Source organism: Cibotium barometz, chromosome 23, assembly GCF_041138505.1.
Source record: "Cibotium barometz isolate CiBa-2024 chromosome 23, ASM4113850v1, whole genome shotgun sequence".
Lineage (NCBI taxonomy): Eukaryota > Viridiplantae > Streptophyta > Polypodiopsida > Cyatheales > Cibotiaceae > Cibotium > Cibotium barometz.
In genome coordinates, this window is record NC_141068.1 from 29,848,035 (window position 1) to 29,871,078 (window position 23,044).

At 37.2% G+C, this 23,044-nt stretch overlaps 1 protein-coding gene across 1 annotated transcript; it reads right to left on the bottom strand.

Moving 5' to 3' along the window:
- Window positions 1-4,760: 4,760 nt before the first annotated feature.
- On the bottom strand, window positions 4,761-7,113 carry LOC147625834 (GDP-mannose 3,5-epimerase 2). Its single transcript, XM_086817405.1, has 6 exons — window positions 6,606-7,113; window positions 6,075-6,168; window positions 5,853-5,982; window positions 5,450-5,582; window positions 5,157-5,364; window positions 4,761-5,052 (listed from the first exon to the last, which is right to left on the bottom strand). The coding sequence occupies exons 1-6, from the start codon at window positions 7,016-7,018 to the stop codon at window positions 4,894-4,896; spliced, it is 1,137 nt and encodes a 378-aa protein (XP_086673531.1). The 5' UTR covers window positions 7,019-7,113; the 3' UTR covers window positions 4,761-4,893.
- Window positions 7,114-23,044: the final 15,931 nt, after the last annotated feature.

Below are 23,044 nucleotides of genomic sequence, written 5' to 3' on the forward strand. Positions count from 1 at the left end.
TAAAGTTAAATTTTGAGGCTAATTTTGGAATGTTTATTAGCCTTATCTCCAAATATCCTCTCTAGTGTTTCCCAAGCTTTGGTAGCCGTAATTAGCTTCATCTATGTAGTGTATGAAATTATCTTCAAGTGATGTGATGATGACTCCCAAGGCTTGTTAACAATGTTAATATGGGATTTATCATGGTGATAGACACAAGATTAAGCATAAGATTAAGGTGGATTATACCACACTAAAAACTCCATGACTAGAGAGAGAGAGAGAGAGAGAGAGAGAGAGAGAGAGAGAGAGAGAGAGAGAGAGAGATTGCACACTCAACACAAGTTCTCTATTGCATTCACAATGAACCATACAATGATATAGGCCATCTAGTCTTATCCCACTTTACACATCATCATCCCATGTGACACTCCCTTTTCCACTCTTTTGGTCAGCACTCACACACCATACAATATCACATGTGGAATTCTTATCTTACCACAATATCTTGCACCTCTAGGGTGCGTTCACACACTCAACCAAATAACCCATTCATTTTACATTGCACATTTCAACACCCCTCCTCAATGTAAACTTGGGTGTATGCATACAATCTCTGGATTTGACCAACTCATCTCTCACCTCCAATAATTAACTCATCTCTCACCCCCAATAATTTGGCATTTCCAATCTCAACACTCCCCCTCAATGCAAATTAGAGTATTCAACAAGTGTGTGTGTATATGCCTAGCCAACCTAGACACGAAGTCCATTTTGATCCCACTTGCTCACAGCAGAACCAGTCAGTTCCATTTGAACATAAATGTTCAGGTGGGAACCAATCCATGAAGAAGTGCGACGCCTATGCGTGCACAACTCAATGCACGCCACATTTACAAACCATTTCGAGCACCCATGGGCTCGAGCAGGGGACCCTCATAAATTTGGGTGAGAGAAATACAATCCTTTTTATGCGTGCAAGCAAGGGTAGGGACCTGCATACTTCTCTTTATGCTCCGACTACTTCAGTTTGGTGCCCTTCATCACTTCTTGCAAAACAGGTGTTAGCTATCTATAGCTTCCACACCATGACATTTTCTTGGTCGCCTTTCTTGGTGCTGCCTTGCTCTCCAAGCTTTGAAATTTTAGGTTTGAGCTGTTTTGATCCAGCTGCTTGTTCTCCACTCAAGCTTGTTTGAGCTGTTTTGATCCAGCCGCGCTTGTTCTCCACTCAAGCTTGTTTGAGCTGTTTTGATCCAGCCGCTTGTTCTCCACTCAAGCTTTAATTTCCATAAATCCTGCTTCTCTTCTCTACAAGATTTTTTCCCCAATCCATGGTGCTCAGCATCATGAGCTCCTATCTTGCTATATTGCTGCCTTCTTTTGATTGAACCAATGTTCCGAGTGTATTCCCAAATCCGCTCCAATAAGCTCCCAGTCAAAGTTAATGCTGCAATCCTTTCTAGAAGTGTGCATAGCCACAAAATATGGCCCTCTTGAGCTCCCCTAATGAGCTATATTATGCCAAGCCATGGTTTGCCTCCTCAAACCACCAAAATGAGGTCTTCCATAGCCATTTGCAAGGCCTTTATGAGCTCCAAAAACTTCATGCGTCTCTGTAAGATTCCTCCCTCCAGCTTTTGAGATGTAAAGGTGTAAGAACCTCCCCTTCTATTCTTGTAATTATTCCCCTCTCTGAAATAAAAGAAAGATCTTGTTTTACCCTGTTTTGGCCTAGAGAGAGAAAATGTCTAGATATCTTTGGATATAAAAATCCTCCTAGTATCTAAAATGGATTTTCGTGAAATAAAAATTCATAATAACCTTTCCAAGGTGCATTTGGAATTAATTGAAAATGTGTATAAAGGACCTTAGCCTAAGGGTCTACATTTTCAAAAAAATTTGGATTATGGTCCAATATGAAATTGCCATTTATAACAGATTCGACTGGCTTTAAAAAAATCCTTCAATAAAAATCATAATATTTTTCCAAAGTTTCGAGTCCATTGTATTACAATAATATCCTCTTGACTCTCCGTTGAAGACTAGCTGGCCAACCAACGAGATCCAATATCAAAATTTGGTTCCCAAAAATCTTTCCTTTTAGTCCATCCGAAATCTTCCTCGACGTACGCATGGGTGTCCTAGCAACCGGCGAGCCCGTGCATCGCCTAGTAAGAACCCTCTAGGATCCTCCTTAGATGTCCTAGCACTTCACTCAGGGACCGCTTCGTCTGTCCTCGCCCATCGTACCGAAAGTGCACCATTTTAACCATATCGAGGCTGGTTAAGACCTCGGTAGGCTTTTCCGCGAGTGACGTCCCTTGACGACTCCCCACCAGCTCTTCCAACAACGAACCTCCTCTTAGAAAAAACATAAGCCAAATGCTTCCTTCACTATTCTGGCATAAAACAGTCCTTTGAATGAAAAACAAAGGTTCCAATGCAAGTAAAATTCTAGTTTGAGATTGATTCCAAAAACCCTTTTTTCATGATTCCTAGTTTCATAATGGGGATCCTTGATCTCTCATTAGGGTAATCTATCCATCATTCAGTCTGATTGTCTAACTAGATTCTTAGTGAGTTCGGTCAAGAAAAACTAGTTTGGTTCTGGTAGTAGAGAGAGAGAGAGAGAGAGAGAGAGAGAGAGAGAGAGAGAGGATTCTAGTAGATCAAACAAATTTTGAAACGGACACTGTTTGGGCTTCCAAAAGCTTACCTAAAATCCTAAAGTGAACAAGGCTTAAGCTCACCTTTAAGTCTATTCACATGGGAGAGGGGGCGGGGGCTTTTGGAGAGGGTGTCCTTAGCGAAAGGGATCACAAGAGAGAGAGAGTCTTGGGTACGTCTAGCTTTGGAGAGGCTAAGAGGGTGACTTGAAGTCTATACGTCCCTAGAGCTAGAGCCTAGCCTCTACATGAGTGATTACCTCCAAGAGGAGGGGGGGGTACATGGGTGTGGGGAGGGGGTGCGTACGGAGGGAGTGCTAACAAGGGGGACAAGAGCGTCTTGGTGGGGGCGCCATCTGGCTAGCTGCATGGACGGTAGGTTTGTTGAGAAGAGAGCACCACCTGTCTAGGAGGGGTCTATAAGGTGTGTACGTAGGGGAGAGAGGTGGCAAGGGGAGGGGGTACGTGCACCACCTGTCCAAGAAGGGTCTAGATGGGGGTAAAGGTGGCAAGGGGTACATGTAGGTAGGCGTGCCCTGGGAGGTGGATAGCGAACATTGTCCAGGCGGATTGGTGGGCAACGCATAGGTGTTTGCTGTGGATACGTGCATGCATAATTTGGCGAGAAATGAGCTCTCAAGTATTCGAGGAAGGTGTTTGTAGGTGTTGTATATCACCCGAGTGAGGGTCATGGCAAGACCCACCATGTGCGTGTCTGAGGGCCGTCTGGATTTTTATCAAAAAATTCTTCGAAACTACCTCAAAATCCCATGGATGCTTTCCGTCCGTCGTGTGGATATCCGAGATGCTACTACTTTTAGTTTGAAGCTAATAGATTCCAAAACTTCATGGATTGATTTAAGAGATTCTCAAAGATAAATAATAATAATTAAATACAACCATAATGAACTGCCTAAACTATACTTGCAATGGATATGCATATTGTACTTAATGTGCTATATTCGCAATGGGTATGTTACAAATATTATAGGCATTACAAAATGTTACGAGGTCAAATACCCTCCTAAAGATTGAATACCCTTGTAACCATATTTAACCAAGTAAAAGGTTAAGTGCCTTTGCAACTATAATTGACCAAGTAAAGGTTGAAGCCAAGTATCTCCCATTACTTATAAGGTCCCTTCCATGCAAAGTTTTTGAATTGTCTCTAATTTACTTAAAGGCAACCCAAGTGATAATCAGGCCGGACTTTAGACAGACCATTTCCTACTTCATACTTTGAAATTCCTCAAAAAAACAACTAAGGAAGTCTTATGTAGCATCCAATCTAAAGAACCATTTTATTGCATGCGACATTTTTACCATGTTTGAACAATACCACTATTGTGTTTAAGACAATAGTAAAGCATGCTTGAATCTAAAGCACATTCAGGGCTCTAAAAGGTTGCTTCAATTCATAATGTTAATTTTGTCCCTTTCCTTGCAATTTAGAATGTTATTGCCATGTAGATGTCATAGTTGCACACACCAAGAAGTAGCTACACATACCTTCTTCTTTAACTTAATTAACATTTTTTCAAATGCCAGATTATATATACAAGTGCTTGCACTTGCTTTCAAAGCATTAAGTAAGAATTGGACTACCTAAGACCTAGCTTGCTTATCACTTCGGTTGCCTTTGCTAATGCTAGATTATATATCCAAGTACCTTTAAGCAAGGTTTCTTTGAGCATTGATGTTGCTGGCTGATCATATTCATTTCCACAAATCTGGTCATCATACCATGCCTATCTACTGTCAAGTGACTTGCAACAGTTGTGCTAGTCTGCAGCCGTATAGTGTAATGGGCTTTGGTCTAGCTTTGTCATTCGATTTGATACCTACAATTTTGAGTGCCCCTTAGTAAATTTCATTACATTGCTGCATCGTTAGGAGTGAGAGTGCATTAATTAATTGCCTTTTGATTGATTCACACTCCATGAGATTATAGAGTTTTCTTTTATAGCCCATCAGTAGTGCCCTTACCCCTAGTTTAGATTTAGACCAGTAATAGAGCTAATTTCCTTGTCCCCTTGCTAACCATAGGCTGCAACATTCCTCCCTCTCTCTCTCTCTCTCTCTCTCTCTCTCTCTCAGAGCATGTTCCTACGATGCCCATAACTGCACTTGAATATTATGTAAATTTTACAGAGATCTTAAGATCTTCAAACAGAATAGCAATTAATCAAAGATACCAAACAAGCCCCTCAAACAGAAGAAAACTTAATAACAGTCTAGGTAAAAATTAACCCTCTTTGCCATCTGCAGCACGAAGTGAACCCAACTGGACAGGTGCCTGTGTTTGCACCACCTTTGAGGAAGAGTATGTTGTTAGGTTTACACCCTGGGCCTTCTCTTTCTCAATTTGCTCTTTGATCCAAAAGTATGTAATCCTCAAACCATCCTGTTACAAAAAAGAAAGAAAGCCATGTTGAAATACCACCATAAACCTACTTATTTACAAAGCCTGTACACAAGTGATAAAGCCATGAGGATAAACTCTCTAACCTTCAGCTTCATAGATGGGGCCCACCCAAGCTTTTCCTTGATCAGAGTGTTGTCCGAATTGCGCCCTCGAACACCCTCAGGACCCGGAATGTGATGGATAGGCAGCTTCTTGTTTTCAAAGCTTAGCACAATCTCAGCCATTTCATTCATACTGACCATCTCATCACTGCCAATGTTCACAGGCTCTCTGAAGTCTGATTTGGTCAATCTGCAATATTTTACACATTAGTTAAAAACCAAGCCATACCCACTGCAAACACGAGTCTACACCTACATCAAAAATCAACCACCACCTTAAGACACCTTCAACACATTCGTCAATGAAGGTAAACGATCTTGTCTGTATGCCATCGCCCCACATCTCAAATTGATCTGTGGAGGTGAGCGCTTTTCTACAGAAAGCAGCAGGAGCCTTCTCTCGTCCACCTGAAAAAGAGCATGATTGGAGGTCGAAACACAGCGAAAACTATGTGCTGTCCATGAATAAGATTGAACAGACAGAAATGGCTTCAAAATAACCTTAATTCATAATGTAAGGGTGGCTTCACAACATGACAGCCAACTTATTGTCTGCAGCAAAGGGCTGCCCTACCCGCATCTGCCCATGTTGGCCTGGTGGTTGTTGTGAAGCCACCCCTAAACCCATCTAGGTGAAAAAGTGGAAGGTTCAGATCTTGGAAGGCCTTTACTAAGTACCCTTCCAGGTCCCAAAAGGGCCATAAATGTTGTGAAAGCGCCCAATTCGGCATTCAATGCCAAAATCTTTAGTGTAGTGTTTGCAAAGCTCTTCAGAAGCTAGCTTCTCCAGGCCATAAGCATCTTGAGGCTGCAAAAAGATTCAACACACTATTAAAGCTTTGACTGCAAAGGAAAAAAAGAACTCATGTGGGTGACAATGTGCAAGAGATGTTGTCCCACCTCAGCAGGCCATGCATCCGACTCCTTCAAGCTCACATTTGTGTCCAGTTGCTTGAACTCCGGGTAAATGCAAGCGCTAGACGCATAGAAGAACCTATGACAACATTCCCAAACATGATAAACTCGGTAAGGGCGAGGCACGCCTCTTTTTTCCTATCTATCAAGCAATTCCGTATAATTGTGTTGCATGACAGAAATGCCTAGACTTATACAATAGGATACAGCATAAATCCCTAGGCACATACAGCAGGATATTCAATCTTGCACCTTAAACCCATAATCTTAAATTTCAGATCACAAACTCACAGATTGAAAATCAGGATTAAAAAAAGGACAAACCAACAATCTCAAATTATATTTTAAAATCATAATTTTAATCATCAAAACCACAATCTTCACATCAGATCCGCTTGAATGGGGGGGAGATTTGAGGGCAAATTGATGAGTTAAGTGATAATTAAGCGAATTGGTTAGCAGAAAAGAACAAGGAGAAAAATCACTAGAAAAGAAACAAACAGAAAGATCACTAACCTCTTGACACCGTTGATGCGGGAGGCCTCGAGCATGTTGAAGCTGATCATGGTGTTGTTGTACATGATGACAGAGTGGTTGGACTGGATGAAGCCCATGCCGCCCATGTCGGCGGCGAGGTTGAAGACGTGGTCGACGCCCTTGGTGACGGCGAGGCAATTGTCCATGACGCGGAGATCCACAAGGTGGAACTCGTCGCAGAACATGTCCTCGCTCATGTGTTCGTTCTTCTTCCAATCAGAGGCAATGATGCAGTGGCCCTCGCTCTTAAGGCGGCGGGCGATGTGGGAGGCAATGAAGCCGCCGGCGCCGGAGATGGAGATGCGGAGCTTGGCGTCGGGCCAGTAGGGCTCGCGCTGGAGCTCTGAGAAGGTGTAGTCGCCATAGGTGCCGGCGACACCGTTGGGTGCCATAGCCAGGCGCTCTGTTACTGTGTGTGTGGGTGTGTTTGTGAGGAGGGGGCGGAGAGGCGTTTCTGATATATATAGCGACTCGACCCCGTTCCTAACGTGTGGAAACTAGCTTGACATGGCGCTCACATTTATTAAATTAATTAGCAAAATTTTAAATTTTGCTTTTTTTATTTTGTCAACCTCACAAAATTGAGGGCTCACTTCACCTATCATATGTCCATCATTTTTGAAGGGTGGCATGGCACATGTCAACACGCAACACTCGTACCCACTCGTGTGTGTGTGTGTGTGTGTGTGTAGCACCCATCCTTGTTGTCTTAAGCAACTAGGCGGGACCCTCTCACCCTCTCGTGTGTGTGAATAAAAATCCCTTCACACAAAATCACTGTAATCCACCCATCCTTGTTGCCTTAAGCACCTGAATCCATTGACATGCAATCAAGCCCCCACAAGGTAAGTTAGAAATGTCAGGTATTGGACATACAATGTATGTGTACGATAGTATTCACATCGGATACGTTGTGTACACCACTTTTGAAGAGTGGCATTAGTACTATTAATTGGATAGTTCTACATGGGTATGTACATATCAAACTAGAGCTACACGTTTGTTCCTCGTTTAGTTCATGCAGGGGATCATTCCAAACACCTTGGTTTTGAGCTCAATTTTGGCATAAAATTGAGTGTAATAATTTTTCAAGGAGATTTAGATCCATTACAATCTAGAAGGGTTAACTCGTACTCAAACAACCATGCATTAGCCCTAAAGATAAAAGTAGTCGTAATTGCAAACCATTTTTATAAGTTTTTAAATATCATACTAAAACAACCACTTGGAACCCCTAAAGATAAGCATAGTCTTCATTGCAACCCACTTCTATAAATTTTCAAATCACAATTATGTCTCATGAATATAAAAGATGTTTCCTTTGCAAGCTAGATGTCTTTTAGATATTGTCAGGTGCACTTTAAATTCAAGCTTGCTTTGTCAAGTTGTCACCTTTAACATCAGATTGATTGAATCATTCGCTCTATGACTTTTTCACCCTATACACATCAAGTGTCATATAAGATCCCCTTTTTTCCCATGATTATGAAAAGATAGGAGCTTCTTTTATGTCACCTTTGACATTGCATACATGGTATCATTTACCTAATGACTTTTTTACAACCACAATAAGAGTAACAAGTTTAATGTAATGGAAGTGGTCAAGTATTTCAAAGAGTTTCTTTAGCTATAAAGCTCCCATAAAACTTCAACAAGCCATCCACTAGAGAGTTTTAACAGTTTGTATAGCTATAAAGCTCCCATAAAACTACAAAAAAGTTGTTCACTAGAGAGTTTTAACTGTTTGTATAGTGAAAGCATCAAGGATTAGTCATGATGAGGTTAGCCCTTGCATTTTAGGGCCAACTCCACCATGAACCACAAAGGATAAAAAAGTAGTATAACATTTCTTTGAAATTTTAGGAAAAATCACTTATTTGTGGATAAAAACAATTTAATCCTTTAGTTATTGTGGAATCGAGCCTTTATATGTGCTAATCCTTGGAATTTTATTTTCTTGAATTCTCATTTCCAACTAGTCCCTAGAGAAATGTCTACATCACAAATGAAAGAATTCAAATAAGAACATATTCTTTAGGACGACATAGATCATGTTGAGACAGATAGATATTTTATCCCATTTTCCTATGAGTCCTTTGAATATTTTCAATGCACACCATGAGGTACTTCTTGTTTAGCACGTTTATTCCTTTTCCCTACAAGAGCCCTCAACGTGGCTTCCTTACTCACTATTCATTCCAATTGTTTGCAACAATTTAACATAAAGACATTATTCATACATTTCTTATTGGCATGTCCTGTTCAACATCTAAAACAACAACTTTTACTTCTTCTTTTTCTTAAATGCACACTTATTATAGAGACACTTCTCCACTAGTATGAAGGTAGGTTTGGTTTATAATTTTTATCAATCAAAAAACACATTTCAATAGATCCCTTTCTCTTTTTTGTTTCAACCTAATATTTAGTAATTTACTCTTTTTAAAAAAACTCCCACCACCTCAAGGTAATCCTTTGCTAAAATAGAGTACTTTCTACAAAAAAATTACTCCCACCACCTCAAGGTTTAGCAAATAATTGCACTCCTTTACAACATCTTAATCACATTGCAAACCAACATGCTCCATACATATGTACACATGTTGCACACTCAAAACATAAGGTGAAAGAAATAAAATTAGAAAGTAGGTAAAATTGAAGCACTCTTGCCTAGAGTAGCAGAGCTTTCATGCCCAAGATAAACTTGTGACACTCAAGTTTGAGAGACAATACACCAGCAACAAATAGTAAAATGAACCATACCTAGAAAAATGGCATTACAACTTTTAGAATGCCACACCATATAACATTCAGTCCTATGCTAAATTAATACCTCTACAAACTTATAAGAAAATACTTCGTGAGAATAACCTATTCTTAAAAAGTTTCTTGGTTTATATATTTTGTTGGGATATCTCCATACGACAACAATACATAAATGCCTCCTTTGCAACTCCGCTTTATCAAGGATAAAGTGAGTTATCCCCCATGGTACAATAATGCATAAAGGCATCGTATGAGTCCACTTTCTCATGGCTAAAGTGATATTTGACATCAATGTTCTTTGTCACTTTATGATCCTTGAGTTCCTTCCATTGTAATGGATTCATGGTTGAGGATCAGATCTAATAGGTGTAGAATCAAAGCCTATGCTAGATAGAAGTCTTTGCAAATCATATTACGTTACACACAATTACATGTGATGCAATTGTGTGAGGTGCTATGATTACCTATGCTAGAAAAAAGTCTATGATTACCTATGCTAGACAGAAGCCTTTGCAATCATATCACCTCATAGCATAATTCCATGTGATGCTATATAGAATTCTTTGCAATCATATTACCTCACACACAACTACATGTGATGCTATGTATTTTATCAATGACAGTTCAACTGTGGCATATATCTTGGTAACCTACAAGAAAAACTCAAATTAATAAGCAGAAAAACATATATGTCTCATCCTTACAAGTCATTTAAATTTACATCTCTAGGTACATAATACCATAGCTAGAATATATATGTAATGTCCTTATGAGATGACATGAACTAGTGCCCACAACACACTACATGAGGGTTGGTTGTCCACCTAGTCATGAAAAAGTAACCTTCCAATAAAAAGCAGGACTCACAATTTTTTGTGTTTTAATACTTATTCACAATCATAAAAATTATATCGTTTTTATGTATACTTAGTCTAACCATTACGAATCTCATCATAAAAATTATATCATTTTTATGCATACTTAGTCTAACCATTATGAATCTCATCATTTTGTGTCATAACCCAATGCCAAGAACGTACTAGAACTCTCCCATACATTATATCTCAAACTTTTAATAAGAAAAGAAGATTTTATCGTCTTATTCTAGGGATCATCAATTCCATTGATTATAAGGTCATTAACATTTATTTTGACCCATGACTAAAATATCACCATTTTACAAGACATTAAAATTAAATCACCTTATTTGTCCACTAATTGTAAGCTTTCAATAAGTGCATTAATAAGTTTGCTACACAAAAACCTAGTTTCTTGATTCAGTCCATAAAATGTATTTCTTAAAAAATGTCTTTGTTTTATTATAACCGTAACCTCTTTCTCATTCTTCACCCTCATATTTTTTTCCTAGGCACCAGCTAGCTCATGTTTATATGGCCTACATTATTGTTAAAACCCTAAGATCTCTTAAGATAATTGTTATGCATAAACATGCATAAATCAGGCATAAACTCATCTACCCGACCATCCCCGAGCCCAAGGGATGCACACATGAATTCTAATGAAGTACATCATACCTTCACCTTGATGTCCCATACCATCAAGAGGTAAAACTCCAATCCAATAGCATGTAGCTATAGTGTGAAATGGTAGGTGAGTAGATATGATCCTCTACACAAGAGACCATAGCCTAAGCCTCCAAGCCTCCCTTGAGTGTGCCCCCTATTATATAAGAGGACCCTCAAGTGACTCTTGACTCTTCATTTCCCATGTGTGATCCTTGGATGCCTAACCCCTTAAGGTTAGTCCTAACCCATGCTCCACTAGAGCTTGTTCCCATGCTCCCATGCTCACAAGCCTAATGTGGGTTAGCCTCCTAGTATATGTACACATAATGTGCATATAACATACTTCCCCTCTCTCAAAACATTGCACTCTTGCAATGAAAAGAAGGAGAACTGTGCTGAACAATCTCAACCGACTCCCAAGTCGAATCCTCTATTTTCCTATCTTTTCACCTAATTTCAACCTTAGGGATTAGTCAACTACAAAGTTTTCTTTCCTTGAATTCGAGTACCTTATCAGGTTCATGTAGAACATAGGATAAATCTTCGACTTCAATGACTTCTTGAGGAGTAATTGTGTTATCCTCACCTCCCATTTTCCCTTTCAATCTACTGATATGAAAGACTGGATGAACTTTAACATGTGGAGACAATTTAAATTCATACGCAACCGTGCCAATCCGATGTATAACTCGAAATGGACCACAATATCTAGGAGATAAATTCGAGCATTTTCCTTTTGACATAGTCTGAGAATCTTTAGGAACACTAAAATAAACCAACGCTCTTGGTTCAAAAGACCAAATTGGGCGTCCTCTGTCAGCATAGAACCGTGCCCTATCTTGAGCACTCCTGATGGAATCCCAAGCTTTGGTCAGCATTTCCTGCATATCACGCAAGAAATCCCTCGATGCATCAAGCTCGATGTCCTTAAGACCAACATCAATAGGTGCCTTGGGTTGATACCTATACATAAACATGAACGGACTAAAACCAAAAGCCGTATATTTAAAACTGTTATAGGCAAATTCCATCATTGAAAGATATTTTTCCCAATTTGATGCTTTTCTAGAGACATGCATGAAGCATATCCTCTACAATCTAATTCATATGCTCTGTTTGCCCATCCACAGTCTGATTCATATGCTCTGTTTGCCCATCAGCAGACTGCGGCGGATGATCAGAGGAATTCACACTCAAAGTACTTTATATTCGGAATTCACATTCAAAGTACTTTCCTCGTTGTAAACCATTCGGAATAAAGTAGGAAAACATGGCATTATAACAGTGGGAACCGGGTATCCATCGGCGGCCCGATGTACTCCACATCTGCTCATGGAATTATCGGTGTCCCGAGTTACCCATATCAACATCGAGAGTCATTAACATCTCGATGAGTCACATATGTACATTCGTAAACCATCAAGTTGACTGTATAAATCACCTAAAGTACAGAACTAGAGAAAGAAATGCCAACAAAGGAAAAATCCAAATTTCCTTAATCCGAACACAATAAGATAAACTCGTTGAAGAAAAAGATTTCAACAAGTGAAAATCCCAACGAGATTACACTCATCAATACATGCAGGCTATAGATAAAAGAAGTTTATCTAGAGAATGCCTACACTATAACTTCTAGTGAATTTAGAAAATGAGATTGTCTTTGAATGTTGAGGTCAACATGCTAAGTGATGTAAGCAAAGCAACAATCTTGAGCCCAAATTATCCCATAAGATAATATATGTGAGGAATCGCTAGCATCCCATGCCAGCACCATGATACCACCCATACATACCTTACCAATTTAAAACTCCCCTAGTATGCCGCCTATGAAATATGAATAAAATCCTGTATAAAAGGAATAAGATGGCCTTATCCCAAACTTTCACATACTAAAACTTGTCTCTATATTCCTGAGACCACATCAAGGAATAACTCTTTCCAAGTACATCATTAGAAAAGAATTTTGAATTATTGGCACCTTTCTAATGATAACTACCCAAAACACAATAAATTAGGGTAGAAAAATAACTCACCTAGATACATAAGCAACTAGGTATCCGAGTTGGAATATGTACAAGAGTACAAGGAACATAGTCCAAAATTAAGTGCAAAAAACGAAGGCAAATGTTTCCTTCAAAGCACATGATATTATCCAAAAGATCAAAAGATCCTTGTAAAACCATGGATAAAAGCATAGAAGCTCCTCAAATCCATGAAAACCATAGTTGATCATAAAAATCAATGCATGCCATCGACATTAATCATGCCAAAAGAAGCATTAAAATTGGTGGCCAACTCATCAATCTGAAGTAGATGAATGTGGTGTCGTTCAAGCAAAACTCCAAAGTAAGCAAGTGAAACACATGTGTGTAACACTCATTAAAAAACCCCTAGATACAAGTGATCTAGGCAGAACCTGATGAGTCCATATAAAACTTGGAAAACATCCAATAAAATCCACCAAAACAAACCGATCAACTAACCCCATGATAGGATTTGTCTTAGGCTTAGAAAAATAAGCATAGACCACACTTAAACAAGTGCAAAATAAATTATCATGGAAAAGTGTCAAAGGTGAAACACACTTTGAACGCAAATTCCAGCCATCATTAAAGAAAGTAAGGAACATGTCCAAAAAGAATGGCTAAACAATGGTAAAAATTCATGAAAACATCGTTTAGAATTAATCCAAATCCAAATAGAAATAACTATTAATACAAGGTATAATCATTTAGAATTAATCCAAACAAAAATAACTATTAATACGAGGTATAATCGTATTAATAACTATTAATACGAGGTATAATCATTTAGAATTAATCCAAACAGAAATATTTATTAATACGAGGTATAATCGTATTAATAATATGCGAATAACCTGCATCTATCTAATGTCAACACGAGAAAACGTACTTCAACATTAAATAACCCTCGAAAATATTAAATTCTCGAGAAAAAGAATTATCATGATTTTTTCTTAATTTTTTCTAATTTTATAGGGCCTCAAAATACGATAATTTTGAATTCCACCAAACCTATCTTATGGCATTCCAAACCTATATTTTTCCAAAAAAAAATTAGCAATTTAATTTGCCAAAATACCATTGATATTTTAAAAAATACCAATTTCTAGGATTTCTAAAAATAATTTCTAAAATATTCTTAATTTTTCTTGAGAATCTGATCGTTCACAAAATTTCCAATTCCGCCCGACAATTCTCAAATCCAATGAAAATTTATAATTTAAATGGATTTTCTAATTTTTTGGGTCAAAAAATATATTTTTAAAGAAATTTGAATGGTCACGAGCGCCCGAATGAACACACCACATACAAAACACCAACCCCACATTTTTCATAAATTTAAAATAATTTGTCTAATTTTTCACTAATTTTTAGGAACTTTTTAAAAAAATTTAATTTACCCCGAACGCATTTAGAATACGAATGGTCCAAAAATTTCAGAATCCCAACGGTTTTCTCGGAATACGGAAAGCCAACAGTCTCAGGAAAATGAAAAGACAAAAAAAAAATCGGAATGTGAAAGGTCAAAAGTTTTCGGAATCCGAAAGGTCAAAAAATTTTCCGAAATTCGGAAAGCCAAAAGGTTTCCCGGGAATGCGAAAAGCCAAGAGATTCCAGAAAACAAAAATTCAGTGGAAAAAAAATTTCAGATAACATCTCTTTTTTCCCTTTTTTTCAAGCTTTTTTGAAAAGCATTGAGAAGATTTTTTTGAAAAGAAACTCTTTTTTTAAATATATTTTGAAGCTATAAAAAAAAACCTTTTAACTAAGGTTTTTTTTAACCTTTAAAAAAACCATTTGGGGGTGGCGATTTTCGCCCCACCCCCCACCCCCGTGTTGCGATGTGAGACACAGATGGAGAGGGAGGAGCCCTCTCCTCTCTCCTCTCTCCTCTCTTCCACTCTTCTCACTCCCTCCTTCTCTGTTTTAACAAAGAGACTAATATTTGATTAATCTTTTTAGTCATAATTTAATCATAATCAAATACTAATTATGATTAACATTAATAAAAAATGTGCTTTTTTAAGAGGTGTTTATACACGCGAGAGGAAAATAGAAGGAAAATTCAGAATTGAGAGGCGAAGAGGGTTCCACGCACATGGGAGAGCATTCAATGCATCAACATGCTACCCCCTACTGCATTTCAGCAAAAAATTGGCAGAAATTTGATCGCATACCTGCGAAATAAAAAATATATTTTTAACCATAAAAATACTAAAAAAATTTCTAAAAAATTAGGAAAAATTTCTAAAAATTTAGGAAATCCATTCTACCAAAAATATCCACAATAAAATATGTGGTATTTTTTGAAAAATTTCCATTAATGCTTATTTTAAACCACAAAAAATAGGAAAAAATAGCATTAAACTCACAGAATTCCCCCGCAACGTTGATTCGTCCATTGAATAGTAGTAACATGCATTCCAATCGCCATATCGATGATCCACGTGCAAATCATTTACACAAATCAACAAAATAACATTTTTATTTAGTAAATACTAAAAGTGCTTCAACAAAGGCAGTAGTAGGCTTATGAATCTTGGATGCATCTATCATGAGAGTAAAATTCACAAGATTCTCTTGAGCCTTGTTTTACTCCTCTAACCTTCTGGATCTCTTTGCAAACACCTTGAGGTGCAGCATGCTTGATGGTGGTGGTGGCTGGAGGTTCTATTCGATCCAAAAGTTGTTTATACCACTTAGGGAATGGCTTACCCTTTTGTGGCATATCATGGTCTTGTTCTTCATCTTCAAAATCCAACTCCATACGAAATCCAACTCCAACTTCATCTTCAAAATCCAACTCCATACGAAACGGAGATTGAATGCCTTACCCTTTTGCGGCACATCATGCTCTTGTACTTCATCTTCAAAATCCGTCTTCATAGGATATGGAAATGTAATGGCCTACCCTTTTGTGGAAAATCATGCTCTTATTCTTCATTGTCAAAATCCATCTACGTAGGAAATGGTAATACCCTCCATCAGAATGTAAGGGAGCCTGTGCTGCACGTGTGTTGCTTTAGTAATTTCCTTGTTGCAAGATAAAGAAGGAAATACCTCCTCCATTTGACATAGTTATTCTCGGAATACCACATCATGTTATGGGTATTCATCTTTGCCTAGGGTCATAGAGCCGATCTCTCTCGTTGACTTGCATTTTTGGCTTTTGGAATCCAATTTGGTTCTCTAAGCATCTAGAACATGTACGTAACAACAACTTCATCCCTGAAGGATCTAGGTAGAATCCTCCCATTAAGCATGCTCCTTACATCTCTACATAGCATGATTCTCACACTCTCTGTAAAACCGGGCCAAGACAAAAAGGAGGTTTCTCTTCACATCTGGAAATTTGAAAGACTTTTTGTATAACATTCTTTACTCATAAACTCTTGCAAAGAGATCTCCCTCCCTTTTCACAAAAATTGCAAAAGAATCTCTCTCTCTCTCTCTCTCTCTCTCTCTCTCTCTCTCTCTCTCTCTCTCTCAAGCAAGGGTCCTAATCACTAAGATATATAAACCCCAATGTAAACCTATAGCTTTGATACTTATTGATGTAGTAAAGAGAGGGTTGCTCAATGATGAGCAAATGGATTAAACACTAAGCTTGGATTAACACTCACATAGAGTAGCACACATAAAGTATTTATTAGCACTAAGAATAAGGACGTTAACCATAATGAATGAGACTAAGTGTACAATGATTAACTCATAAAGACAAGAGAGTATAGTTTCCACTAAGGATCATAGAGAATTATGTTAACCAAAAGAGGTTTCACCCCTCTCTACACCCTCTGTAGCATGGGTGAGAGCTAGCTAAATTTATAAGCCTCCATGAGTAGGTGCCTATATCCACTTTTATCTCCACCTTTCCTAAATCTACTCCATGAGTAGGTGCTTATATCCACTTTCATCTCCACCTTTCCTAAATCTACTCCATCTTTCCTACACAATACAATAGGGAGGTGCCTTGATCACACTGGAGAGTCATGCCACCTCTAGGAGAGCCAATGTGTAAGCATTTTAGCCTAACACTAGATCCTTAGACTAATACCTTTATCTAATAATCCACTAAGGATTAATGTGACCTTATGTCATAAGGTATGGATGTAGATCACCTTAAATAACTAATAGCCACTGCAATAAGATATGGACATAGATCACCTTAACTAATATCTTGCCACCACCCCATGTGGCCCTTTGGGCAGGGATTGTCTTCTCTATAAATATAAAACTTATTTTCTACTTAAACCCCTTTCCCCACCAATCCACTTTATAGAAGGCACTAATATCAATGCCTTGGGGGGTTGGTGCCACATGTAACATTGCCAAGAGTGGCCCTACTACTCTAGTCTACCCAAGTAAAGATCTAAATTTTTGAACAACTTTGTATCCAAATTATTATATAATAAATATGCCCATGGTAGGTGCTTTGCACTATAGTCAGAATAAACCCCATTGCCATCTTAGACAAATATGTTGGTTTATGATTCAAACTTAGCATCTCAATGATAAACTAGCATTGTACCAACAAAAAGGCCTTTCCAAGAGTAAAACCTAATCATAAATAAAATGATTTCTCCATCAAAAGGAGAACATCATAAGTAAGAAATGCAAGAAATGAAGAAGAATTGGCCTTCAAAGAAGCCACTTGTCACAACCTCATCAATAATTATGAATGGGCCTTCTAAAAGGCTACATAATATCTCTACTCTTTTGTAAAGCATCACCTTACAAAATCTCAAGAGGTTAAACTTGTAGTGGTGAGCATCTACAAAGGCTCTACATCAACATTCAAATCTTGGTGAAGGAACCTAAGCCAAAGATTAATCCAAACATGTCAAAGGCTAAGGTGGTGATGATTGCTTTATAAATCCACACATGTCTAGAGTGATGGATAATCATTTGAGGGGGAGTGTTAGAAATAACCAAATAATCATCGATAGAAAGAAGTGCAAAAGGTTCAAAGGTTTTGGTGTACCTTGACGAATATTCTTGGGTGCTCGCTTTTATATACTTTTGGTGACTATAAAAGTCTCATCAATTAATGGAGAATCACTCTAGAAATCTTGGCTCAGTCTCACTTTTACCATTCATGTGTGTTCATCTCTTATGTTACTCTCATCAGAAGTAATCCTCTTCTTTATTAGAATTAATCGCAATGTTTAATCATCACTTCTTTCCACCCTAAGCTCTCCAAACCCTAATTCTAACAACATTGTCATGATGAGCACTTACGATGAGCAAAAGATTTTCACCCCCGCGGGTGTGGCACTATGTATTGTGCCACATAATAAAAGGGAAAGTACTCTCCTACTAAAAGATGCAAGGCCAGTCCTCCATAGTGTGAACCCAACTACATGAGCTATTGCTATAACTATGCCAAAACTCTAGTGAACCAAAGTGGTTATAACCACCAACCATAACTCTAATGAACCAAAGTGGCTGTAACCACAAACCATGCCAATGGCATGTATGGAGCTATTATCATAGCATGCCAAACATATATGCACTAGTTGAGCTCAATATCTCAACAAGCACACTCAGTATGGGTACTGGAGAAGATAGTGCAAAGCAAAAACACATAGAAACATATAAGAAATTTACAATAGCACAAAATCAAAATGAAATAGGATGGTAAACAATGAGGCATGTTACACTAAGGGGCGAATGGTAATGCCTCAAAAACATCACACATGTTTGAGGTTCCCTCACATATTATAGTGCAGTACCAATTTGAGATGCCCTCGCATGATGATGAAAGGCTCCTACTACATAATCACAAGAAAGATTGATAAAAGTGGAAACATATAACAAAGATTGATAAAAGTGGAAACATATAACAAAGATGCTTGTGAAAGTCAATGCCCCATAACTGCATGAATATGTAGTTATGAGGCATGGAAATGGCTTGGCTTGCAAGAAAATATGTATTTGACCCATATAGAGCATAAAGGAGAGAAGGGGTAATCGGTTCATTTGGTGAGTGCTTAAACGTGCCTAATTTGGCCTTCTAAAAATCCAATAACTTCAATTTTCTAAGATGTATAGCCATCCAAGAATGAAATATAATAGAACTAGGTTGACAACATCGAACATCCATGATTTGGCATTCCAATCCACCCACAACTCCCACTGATGCTCTGATGTTATCTGTCATCCAAAGACTCTAGTGTTGCTTCTCACTATGAGCTAACAATTGCTAAATCATCTAAAGATAATCGGGTAGAGATACACTGCTATTCATAAACTTGGAACTATAACTTCCATACTTCCAATCTATATACCATTGAAAATGGCATCTACCCCATTGCTATCTTTGTTAGCATTCTAGAGTGCTTATAATGTAGAATGTAGCTTCTGGTCCTAATCTTTCCTATTTTCATTTATGTCATCTTTGTAGGATTTTATTAGAAGATTCAACTTGACCATTTACCTGTGGATAATATATTATATATTTCTTATAATAATCATGTGTTGTTTATTAAGCAAATGTCCTTCTTGATAAGTCAAGCCAAATCTAGTAATAAGTGGTTTTATTATCTCGTAGAGAAATTTTCCCTTGTAAAATATGTTTAGATTTCTTACAGCAATCATGTGTCATTGCGCCAGATTCCAAATTACTTCATTAAGGAATTGTCCTCCTTAATGAGGCAAGCCAATTCTAGTCATCACTAGCCTTATTATCTCATAGAGAAATTTTACAATGGTAAGTAACCTTATTACCTCATAGAGCAGCATGAGCCTCTACCCACTTGTTGTAATAATCTATTGTCACTAGAATGTTCTTATTCCTTGTTTGTTAATCAGCACAAGGTTTGAATCAATTACCACCAAAATGTTCTTATTTCCTCTCCGTCAACAACCTATGAGCACAAGGTTTGAATGGTCCACAAAATCTAAACCCTAAGGCTTCTACTGACTCTACATGCATGAATGATTCTCTCCAAGTGGGTTAAGGGACTTGACTGACTGAGGCATCCATCTAAAAATCCAGTTCAATTTATGAAGTTCTCAATTTATGAAGTTCATTTCAAACATAATCTTAACAAGTGAAAACATTATTTCCCAGATTTACTTTAAAATTTTAGGCAATTTTTGCTGTTTCATAAGTTTACAATAGCGCTCTGATACCAGCTGTGAGACCCCTCTGCCCCCTCCACGCACCACCAGATTCTCGGTTACTAGTAGCAGTGGAAATAGTTTCCTCTTGCACGGGGCAGGGTTCCCACTTGGGGCCTTGCCCTCGAATGTCTGGACAGGAGACTAATCTGGTGGTCTCTCCGAAACCAAAATCAAAAAAATTTTCCTTGCCCGAAAAACGGGGACGGTTCCACCTTTTTGATTTTCTTAATGAATTTTCTAACGGGTTCAAGAGATTAAACTATCCTTCACCTGATTAAACCATATAGAAGGAAAACTATCACTGACTTAATTTAAAGAAATTAACGCTTTTTCCTAATCAAAATCAAGCACAGTCATTGATCTAATCATCTGAGAAAATCAACGCTATTTTCCTAACCGAAATCAGGCACAACCATTGATCTACTCATTTGAGAAATTCTTCAGGGTTTTATTTAACTACTCGAATTCTAAGCGTATTCCTATTATTTCAATTTAATTATTAAAACTAACCCTGATTCCAGCCCACCCCAAAGGCATTTCAATTATCTTCCACGACATACGCATGGATGTCCTAGGCACCGCGAGCCCGTGCATCGCTTGGTCAGAACCCTCCAGGATCCTCCTTAGGTGTCCTGGCACTTCACTCAGGGACCGCTTTGTCAGCCCTCGCCCATTGTACCAGAAGCACACCATTTTTCAACCATACCGAGGCTGGTCAAGACCTGGGCAGGCTTTGCCGCGTGAGCTGTCCTTTGAACACTCCTTGCCCTAGCTGTTGCAATCGAACTTCCCTTAGAAAAACATATACAAAATGCTCCCTCCAGCATTCTGGTATAAGATAATCCTTTAAGAAAACAGGGTTTCTATGCAAGTTTTCAGTTTGATTTTCTTTTGAATACAATAAGTATTTTTTGAATAGTATCCCCAAAACTTCTTGAGCGAAATTTTAAAATTTCATACCAGAATTCCTCGAATTGTGTAACCTTGATCCACATATCAATTTGAAGGGTCTCAAATTTAGTTTCAGATTTGGCAGGAGTTTTGAGTGTATTGTTCTAAACTGGTCACATCTTCTTTCCTCGAAACTGACGAAAGAGTTTGGTCTTGGTCATAATTTGATTTAAGGTTCGAGTCGGATAAGATTTTCCTTGAACTAACTTTCTCGAAAAGGTTTGATAATTTAGTTACTATTTTATCAAATTTCTTTCTTTGAATATACACTTAACTGATTTCTAAATTAGTTATGAATTCCAATGAGGAATAAATTAATCATTTATAAGAATAATTTGATCTTGATAGATTTCCTAAATTTTCTTTTTACAAACCGTGTGAATATAAAACGATAGAAATTTCTCTCTTAGAGTATTTAATTATTAATTTATCAATTACTCATAGAATTTAAACATAGAATTTAAGAGAATTCTAATTTTGATATAAAAAGTCTTTATGCATCTATTTATGCATAAAAATCAACTTTATGGGAATAACACTTTTATGTAAAAGAAAATCCTTTTATGCATCTATTTATGCATAAAATCAAATTTAATAGGAATAACACTTTTAAAATAATAAAATATTCCTTTATGCATCTTTCTATGTATAAAAATCAAATTTAATGAGAATAACACTTTTAAAATAAAAAAATTTCCTTTATACATCTTTCTATGCATAGAAATTAAATTTAATGAGAATAACACTTTTATAATTAAAAAATTTTCTTTATGCATTAAATGTAATGAGAATAACACTTTTATAATAATAAAAATTTCTTTTATGCATCTTTCTATGCAAATCAAATTTAGTAATTAATATCAATGATATCCATGCATATTCATAGGTGAATATGTACATGGAGTAATTATAATATTTCTTTTAGATGCAAAAATGATGGGAATTACTCTTTTAGAACAACATAAAAATAAACTTTCTTTTTCACAAAATTCTGGAAAAATTTTACCATAACCTTCTTTGTATGGCTGACCATTTCTCATTTTTATCATTCTTATTTAACTTAAATTAACCCAAATTAGATTCATAGAACTCTAATCTACACAATTTTCTAAATTCAAGAGAGTAAACAATAAGAAGAGTTTAATTAATCCCTTAGTTAATCTTTCTAGGATTAAGAAAGGCTGGAATGTAAAGAAGAGCCTTTTCATCAAGGCATAGCATTTGAATTTAATTCAATTAACTACAAAACAAAAAAATCAAGAAAACTATAGATTTAAATTTTGTAAATAAGTAAGAAAATTAGCTTACATGAAGCTTGTAAGCTCTCCTTTGGCTTGAGGAATTGAGGGTTCTACTCTTGTTTGAAGCAAGAGTAGCCACCAAATCACTTTGGAGAGGATTAGGCCAAAAACAATTGAATTATTAAGAAATTCAATGTAGATGGCTCTCAAGACAGGAGTAGAGTAACAGTGCATAAACACCATTAAGCTTTTACAAAGGGGGAGGCTTCTATTTATAGGAAAAATTGAGCCTCTAACCAAGCAAACTGATTCTAAAATTTTCCAGATCAGTTTGGTCAATTTTTGACCATTTTTGGGTCAGTTCAACTTACTTTTTGGATCTAGTTTTGAAATAGGAGAGAGGAGAGATGAAATATCTCATTTTATTGATTTAAAATTGGGGGGTAATGATGAGAGAAAAGGTGCCTACTTCATGAGGGGAGATCCCCACTCTGAGGTGTCAAATTCAGTTTTTTAATTGTTTTCTTTGGTCCTCTTCATCTTATGTGAGCATTTACTCATTTTTGCGGGGTTTTTCTTTTATTCTTCAATTTATCTCCTCCCTACATTTGGATTAATCTTATTGGTCCATAAGAACCTCAATCCAAAATTTTCAGAAAATCTGGACCCTTAGGCGGCTAAGGTCTTTTGTGCACATTATAATTTATTTCTAATGAACCTTAGGAATTTCTTTTCAAACTTTTGTTTCGGGGGAATTTATTTTAATAAGAAGGGATATTTTTCCA

What these genes read in the sequence shown, in the direction of transcription:
- LOC147625834 (XM_086817405.1), bottom strand. Translation starts at nt 7,018, where the DNA reads ATGGCACCCAACGGTGTCGCCGGCACCTATGGCGACTACACCTTCTCA. An exon ending in CGCATCAACGGTGTCAAGAG is followed by an intron (nt 6,169 to 6,605) that starts GTTAGTGATCTT and finishes ATGTTGTCATAG; the next exon opens with GTTCTTCTATGCGTCTAGCG. An exon ending in CCCCATCTATGAAGCTGAAG is followed by an intron (nt 5,053 to 5,156) that starts GTTAGAGAGTTT and finishes TTTTTGTAACAG; the next exon opens with GATGGTTTGAGGATTACATA.